This window comes from Talpa europaea (genome assembly GCF_964194135.1).
Source record: "Talpa europaea genome assembly, chromosome: 9".
Classification (NCBI taxonomy): domain Eukaryota; kingdom Metazoa; phylum Chordata; class Mammalia; order Eulipotyphla; family Talpidae; genus Talpa; species Talpa europaea.
The window spans coordinates 100755206-100762310 of record NC_140076.1 but is presented as its reverse complement, the minus strand read 5'-3'; the positions used below and the strand labels follow the sequence as shown (position 1 = coordinate 100762310).

The 7105-nt window shown below is 43.5% G+C and overlaps 1 protein-coding gene across 5 annotated transcripts in view; it reads left to right on the top strand.

Moving 5' to 3' along the window:
• Window positions 1-4715: 4715 nt before the first annotated feature.
• DBT (dihydrolipoamide branched chain transacylase E2) overlaps window positions 4716-7105 on the top strand; it is a gene marked incomplete at both ends in the record, with an annotated part of 33836 nt that continues 31446 nt past the window's right edge. For all 5 annotated transcript variants that reach the window (XM_084242838.1, XM_084242836.1, XM_084242837.1 and 2 more), the window contains one exon: window positions 4716-4766. In XM_084242838.1, the coding sequence (XP_084098964.1) occupies window positions 4716-4766 (51 nt within the window). The remainder of the gene's footprint in view (window positions 4767-7105) is intronic.

The following is a 7105-nucleotide window of genomic DNA, read 5'->3' as shown; positions in this document are numbered from 1 at the left end:
TGTTAACTGTTCAACGTTGTTATTATTTTCATTGAGCCAATGGATAGGTATTTTCCTAGCTTTCCAAAACTTAGGATTGAAGTGACATGCTGTATATGTGGAGCATAACAAGTGACATAACAAGTAAGTGGTAGACTTGGGTTAGATCCTTGGGTCTTTCCAATTATTTGCAAAGAAGGAACAGCTAGAAACACAACAAATTCCTCAACAAGAACATTGGAAATAAAAGTCAGTGATTCAGCTCCTGTATACATAATAAATAAATCTTAAAAAATAAATATTATTTAGACAAAACAAAACGAATAAAACACAGATGCATGTGTAAGATAAATGAATCTGGAAAACATTATGCTAAGTTAAAAACAACGGGCCTTTTTAATAGATGCTGTGTATTTTGTACAATCATGTTGTAAAACAATTTAGCATTCCATATCTTGAGTAAAGATATACTAATCAAAGTGTAGTTGGCTAATAGCATCTTTATCAGCCAGAACTTGTTGGAAAAGCAGAATTTCAGGTCTCGCCCAGAACGATTGAGTTGGAATCTGAATTTTAACAAGATTCACAGTTGATATGAATGTTGATTACAGTCTGAGAAGCACTGTGCTAAAGAAACTCTTGCAGGTGCTCCAGAAGAAATTAAAAATATGCATAACAGCACTGATAGCAATAGCAAAGAACTTGAAACAACGCAAGTGTACACTGCATAGGGACAGATAAATAAATTGTGATTTCATCATAAAAGCTAATAGCAGAAAGACACAGTTTGATACCATTTTGTAAGACTCAAGACAAAAGTAAACGCACATACACACAAAGGAACTATTAGTATAAACATTCACAATGCAAGGTAATGGTTATCTCAGGTAAGGAAAGGTTAAGAAGAGGAGCGAAGGTAATCTTCACTAGCATAGGAAATGTTCTGTTAATGTGGGTGGTAGGTTCAAGGATTTTGTTATTATGTGTGACTTATCTGTTAAAACAATTTTAACAGCTTTTCAAGGTATGTATACATACATACCATAAAATTCACCTGCTTTGGGCCTCCCTAATGGCTCAAGGGGTTAAGCACAGCACTGTGAAGCTATCTGCAGCTTCTGCGGCAAGAGTTCGATCCCCGCCCAGGGAGGTGACCCACATGGTGCAGCAGACCTCTCCTGTCTCGCCCACTGCTCCCCTCAGCAGTATATTTTAGTCAGTCTGCCTGTATTGCTCCCCAATCTGTCTCTGGTGAATCCTCTCACACATACCTGGCCCCCACACCTCTGACCTGCACCCCAGTTCTTGTATGCATAAATAAATAAATCTTAAAAAAAATTTCACCTGTTTTAAGAGTACAGATTTTTTTTTTTAGCAAATTCATAGAATTATGCAAGCATCTGGTAACAGGAAATTTCCATCACCACAAAGAGCTTTTTCTTTAGTCCCTTTGTAGTCAATCCCTAGTCCTATGCCCTTGCCTCAAGCAACCACTAACCTGCTTTCTGTCTCTGTAGATTGTCCTCTGGACATTCATGTAAATGGATCATGCAATATGTGTTAAAGCATGCATCAGTGCTGTTACAGCATATTTTGTTTATCCATTCACTTGTTGGAGAATATTTTAACAGGTGAATGTTTCTAGTTTTGTCTATTAACAGCAAGCCTTTGCCATCACTCTTACTTGCTTGAGTTCCTTGCTTCTTTTAAACTTGAGTGAAAGAATTAATTATTGAATAGATGGTTTATCCTTTGAAGCTGAAAGGAAAAGACACATAATGCTGAATCTGGAAGTAATAATCCGCTGTAAGTAAAAGTAGTAAATGTAAGTAGTAAAAAAGAGGGTAAGAGACCAGATATTTTCTCTGGAGAAAGTAGAGTTAAAGGGAAAGTAAAAAGAAAGTGATGTTGGTTTCCTGGGACGAAAAGTAACTTTCTGGAAAGACACAATTACTACATCTTTCTATACAAACACCTGCAAGTGAGATCTTTAGACATACTGATAATGCCTATAAAATGTTTGACTAATGGGAAAGTTAAAAAAATTAGTTATTTGGATTGGCGCAGATTTTCTCATACAGGTAATGATTTAGATTATTAGAATAATGTGTGTGAAATACACTGAAAAGTGGGTGAAGCAAAAAAAAAGTGTCAATTTGGGTAATATTAGTAAATCTGTGAAATACCTGAGAATTTCTTTCACAGTGACTAATCTTCAATGTTAAGCATAATGTCTTTATTCGGATTTTTCCCCCCTTCTGTAATTCTTTAGACATTGGTGCAGGTTTTCATTCCTATGTAAAAGGCAAGAACAGACAAATGTCATCCTGGACATCATTAGAAACTGGTTTTCTACTTTTGCACACAACACTAATGATAAAGGGCTGATCACAAAAATCTACAAAGAACTGATGAGACTCAACAAAAACAAAGTAAATAATCCAGTCAAAAAATGGGCAGAAGAGCTAAAAAGGAACTTCTCCAAAGAGGAAATGCAAATGGCCAACAGGCATATGAAAAAATGTTCAGCCTCGCTTGTAATCAGGAAAATGCAAATCAAAACTACAGTGAGATACCATCTTACATCAGTGAGAATGGCACATATTAAAATATCTAGCAATAACGAATGTTGGCGAGGTTGTGGAGAAAAAGGAACTCTCCTGCACTGTTGGTGGGAGTGCAAACTGGTCCAACCACTATGGAAAGCTGCATGGAGATTCCTCAACCTGCTAAAGATGGAGCTTCCATATTATCCAGCAACTCCACTCATAGATATTTACCCAAAGGACACAGAAACATTAATTCAAAAGAGCACCTGCACCCCTATGTTTATAGCAGCACTATTCACAATAGCTAAGCTATGGAAACAACCCAAATGCCCCAAAATAGATGACTGGATCAAGAAGATATGGTACATATACACCATGGAATATTACTCAGCAATCAAAAAAGATAAACTCATGCAATTTGCAGCAACATGGATGGAGCTGGAAGGGCTTATGCTCAGCGAAATAAGGCAGAAAGAAAAAGAAAAATACCAGATGGTCTCACTCATAGAAGGAATTTAGAAAACTTAAATAAGGGACCAGGAAAAAGACTAATTCTAATAAAGAAAAAAATCAAAATCAACAAACAGCTATAAACCAGAGACACACTGTGGTTGGGGGTGGAGGGATTAGGGTCAAAATAAGGGGGGGTGGGTATTGTATGGGGACTATAACCAAGATGCAAATGCATACATTGTGCAAGAATGAAAAATGATGTAAAAAAATACATAAAATAAAATAGAGACAAAATATAGATCAAATCATCATGATGAATGTGTTAAACTTAGAAAAAAAAAAAAAGAAATTGGTTTTCTAGTTGCTCCAAGGAACACTGATTATTAAAGTTCTGTTTTGTTTTGTTTTTTTACCTGTTCCACATGACCTGAAGTTGCCATTTCTCTTAGGAAGTACATCAAAGTTATGTGTCTGTGACATACATTGTGTCACTGGGAAGTTACACCTGACCACAACTTGAACTGGAGAATATTGACAGTATATGGCACACATGGGATGAGTGTTCATCTGCCATGAACAAACAATTGAAAAGGTAATTTCGGGGGCCCCCCTGGTGGCACAAGGGGTTAAGATGCAACCTATGAAGCTGTCTGCAGCCACTGCAGCACCAGTTCAACTCCCGTCCAGGGAGCTACCCACATGGTGCAGCAGACCTCTCCAGTCGGGCCCGCTGCTCCCCTCAGCGGTGTATTTCAGTCCATCTGTCTGTTCTGCTCCCCACTCTGTCTCTGGTGAATCCTCTCACCCCCCACACCTCTGGCCTGTACCCCAGTTCTTGTATGCATAACTAAATAAATCTTTTTTTTTTTTAAAGGTAATTTCGGCACTGAAGAGAGTAAGAAATGCCAGTTGTTGGGAAGAATACCACTAAAGACCAGCAGATCAACCAGCAGCACCTCGTCTTGCTACAAAACATGAAAATGTCAACACAAGCTGGGGGTCCCCCAGGTCCACATGATTTTCTCTGAAGGGTTCCCCTAACACCATTCCCCTCCTTGCATGGACTAAAAGGATGGTTGTGGGTGCACACGCGCTTACACAAGCATGCCTCCTCCAACTTTTTTTTTTTTATAGGGGCATGCTTTTTTTTTAATTTATATTTATTTGTTTGTTTGTTTGTTTGTGTTTATACATGCACTGGGTACAGTCAGAAGTGCGGGAGGGTGAGAGAATTCACCAGAGCCAGAGCGGGGAGCAGAGCAGGCAGAGGGACCGAGGTACACTGCTGAGGGGAGCAGGAGAGGTCTGCGCGCCATGTGGGACCCTCCTACGGGGGTGGTCGCGCCATGTGGGACCCTCCTACGGGGGTGGTCGGGGAGCAGCCGGGGATCGAACCGGCGCTGAGGAGGCCGCGGGCAGCTTCGCAACCCAGCGCTCAACCGCTGCGCCACCGGGGAGGCCCCCTCCTCCAACTTTGACCCTGAGATTAAATTTGGGCTGTCCTCCTGCCCACCCCTTGCCCCTCCCCCGCGCGCGCCCGCCCAGGGCTCCGGGGCTCTGCACCCCGCCGGGTTATCGCAGGCCCCGCCCCGCTCCCTGATTGGCTGCTGGGTGGGAGGCTCGTTTCCTCGCTCTCCATTGGCCGCTCAGGGGGAGGCGCGAGTTCCTGCTCCTGATTGGTCGGCCCTGGAGGCGACGCTTCCCACCAGCCTGCGGCGGTCATTTCCGGATAAGATGGCCGCAGTGCGTGTGCTCAGGACCTGGGGCCAGAGTGCGGGGCGGCTGGTAAGCGGGTTCGGGCATATCTGAGGTGGGGAAGGAGTGAGTTGTCCGGAGTCGCCGGGGAGAGGTGTGCGGCTCTGGCTCTGCCTGCTACGCTGCCGGGCTCGTGTGATGGCGAGCTGGGGGGCTGTCTGCAAGACGAAGGGCAGAGAAGGTGCCCAGCTGACGGGTCTGGAAACCCACTGCCACCCCTTACCTGGGGCGTCTCCCCCTTCCTTGCACCTGTACTCCAAGCCCTTACCAGCTGTTCACTGAGCACCGTCTGTCGTAGACGCCTTGGCACCCGTTGGCACCTTGAGCCCCTGCTGTGTGCCAGACACTGATAATACGACCCCTGCCCTCAAGGATTTACAGTGTGGAGGAAGAAACTGGTTGAGCAAACTGCAACACCCCAAGGCCTTGCCTCCGAGGAGCTGAGGATTGAGTGTCACTCATTGGCTGATGCCTCTCTCCTCTCTGCACCAAATAATCTTTCCAGCCTTTTTACGATCAGAACTACTGCCCACCCCTATCTCCCATGCAGTTTTCCCCCTTTCACATAGTCTTTAGGCGCCAGACACTTAGCCCCCTCAGGAATCGTGTTTAATTCCCGTTTGCATGACATTTTTCTTCATGGGACCCCAGTTCTATTGATCCTTTCTACAAGGGTTGACCCCTGATTTTATTAAACCTTTCGAGTCTGCTATGTACCAGGTGCTGTAGTAGGCTTTGGGGATACAGATATAAGAGAGACACCATCTTTTATACCTTCAGCGATTGATCACAATCTCGTGAAGGGCAGGGAAGACAGAAATTAAACACACGATTATAGTATTGCTTGCATAAGAAGTGCCATAATAGGGGCCTTCCTGGTGGCGCAAGGGGTTAAGACACAACCTATGAAAGTGTCTGCAGCTACTGCAGCACGACTTCTATCCCCCAGCCGTCCAGGGAGCAACCCACATGGTGCAGCAGACCTCTCCTTGTCTGGTGCTGCTCCCCTTAGCAGTGTACTTCAGTCAGTCTTCCTGTTCTGTTCCCCACTCTGTCTCTGGTGAATCCTCTCAAACCCTCCCCCCCGCCTCTGGCCTGTACCCCAGCTCTTGTATGCATAAATAAATCTTAAAAAAAAAAAAAGTGCCACAATAGCACAAATACATAGAGCTTCCAGAACACATAGGAGGGGTCTTGGAGGTAAGAGAGGAGTTCCCAGAGAATACCCTATAATTTTTGGCCTCCCTTCTCTTGACTCTCCATCCTTCTTCTCCTGACACCACCTTCTCAATATTCTTCCTACATCTTTGCCTACTCAGTCCCAATCTCTTTCTCTTTCCTTGCCCGACTTTTAAATATTGACCTTTCTAAGGGCTCTGACTTTGGCCCTCTTTACTTCTTAGGTTCCTTCATTTACTTCTTTCAAAATTTGGTTGCCATCTGCTAATGAATCTTAAAGTTTGCCAGTCTTCCTGAGAGGTCTCTAATTGTCATGTACATATCCATTTGCATGAAAGTGTTTTTCAGATGCAAGTAAATAAAAACCCAGCCAACTAATTGGAAATTAAGTATCTGCATATGAAGCAACCCAAAGTTTTAGATGGTAACTAGCACTGATTAGGTGCCTTATCATTCTCAGGGCTGTGGGTGTGGGTTGATTTGGTCTTTCCCTTACGGTCTTAAGTGGGCCGCTACATCTTTAGGGTCAAGGCAGGAAGGAGTGTGGACTGGTTTCAGCCAAAAGTCACTAGCTAGGACTTTGTTAACAGGGAGCTTTAGCCATTCCAGTGTCTGCCATGATCCCTCAAAGGCACATGAGACTCGAGTCTCCAGAACTAAACTCTAACCGGTTTTTCTTTTGATTCTAGCCTATAAATTTCTCCAAAAGTTAGTCTTTGTTCTCCCCAACTGCAGGTGTCCTGGTTCTTCCTAATCGACTTCCTGCCTCTAATTGTGTCTATCTTTCATTTTCCATAGTGTAGCCATTATGATCTTACAAAATAAGACAAATTAGGGAATGTCATTTCCTTGCTTAAGACTGCCCTCAGCAAAATGTCCAAAATTCACATGACTATGAGGCAGTTTATAATCTGGGCCTTTCAAATCTTTCAAACATTCTTTGATAGAACTTCCCCATCCTGATCCCCACTCCAACACTTCCTCACCTTTACCCAACACTAAACTACACTAGAACTATTCAACAGCTTCAGTTCATGGAAGACACACTGTATTCTCCACTCCAACCTTTGCACATGTATTTCCTCTGTTCAGAGACCCTTGCCTTAGTCCCTTATGGCCTTATCTGGGGCACTCCTACTCATCCCCTGGTTTACTCCTACACATCCCTCTGTCTTACTTCAAGTTTGCTC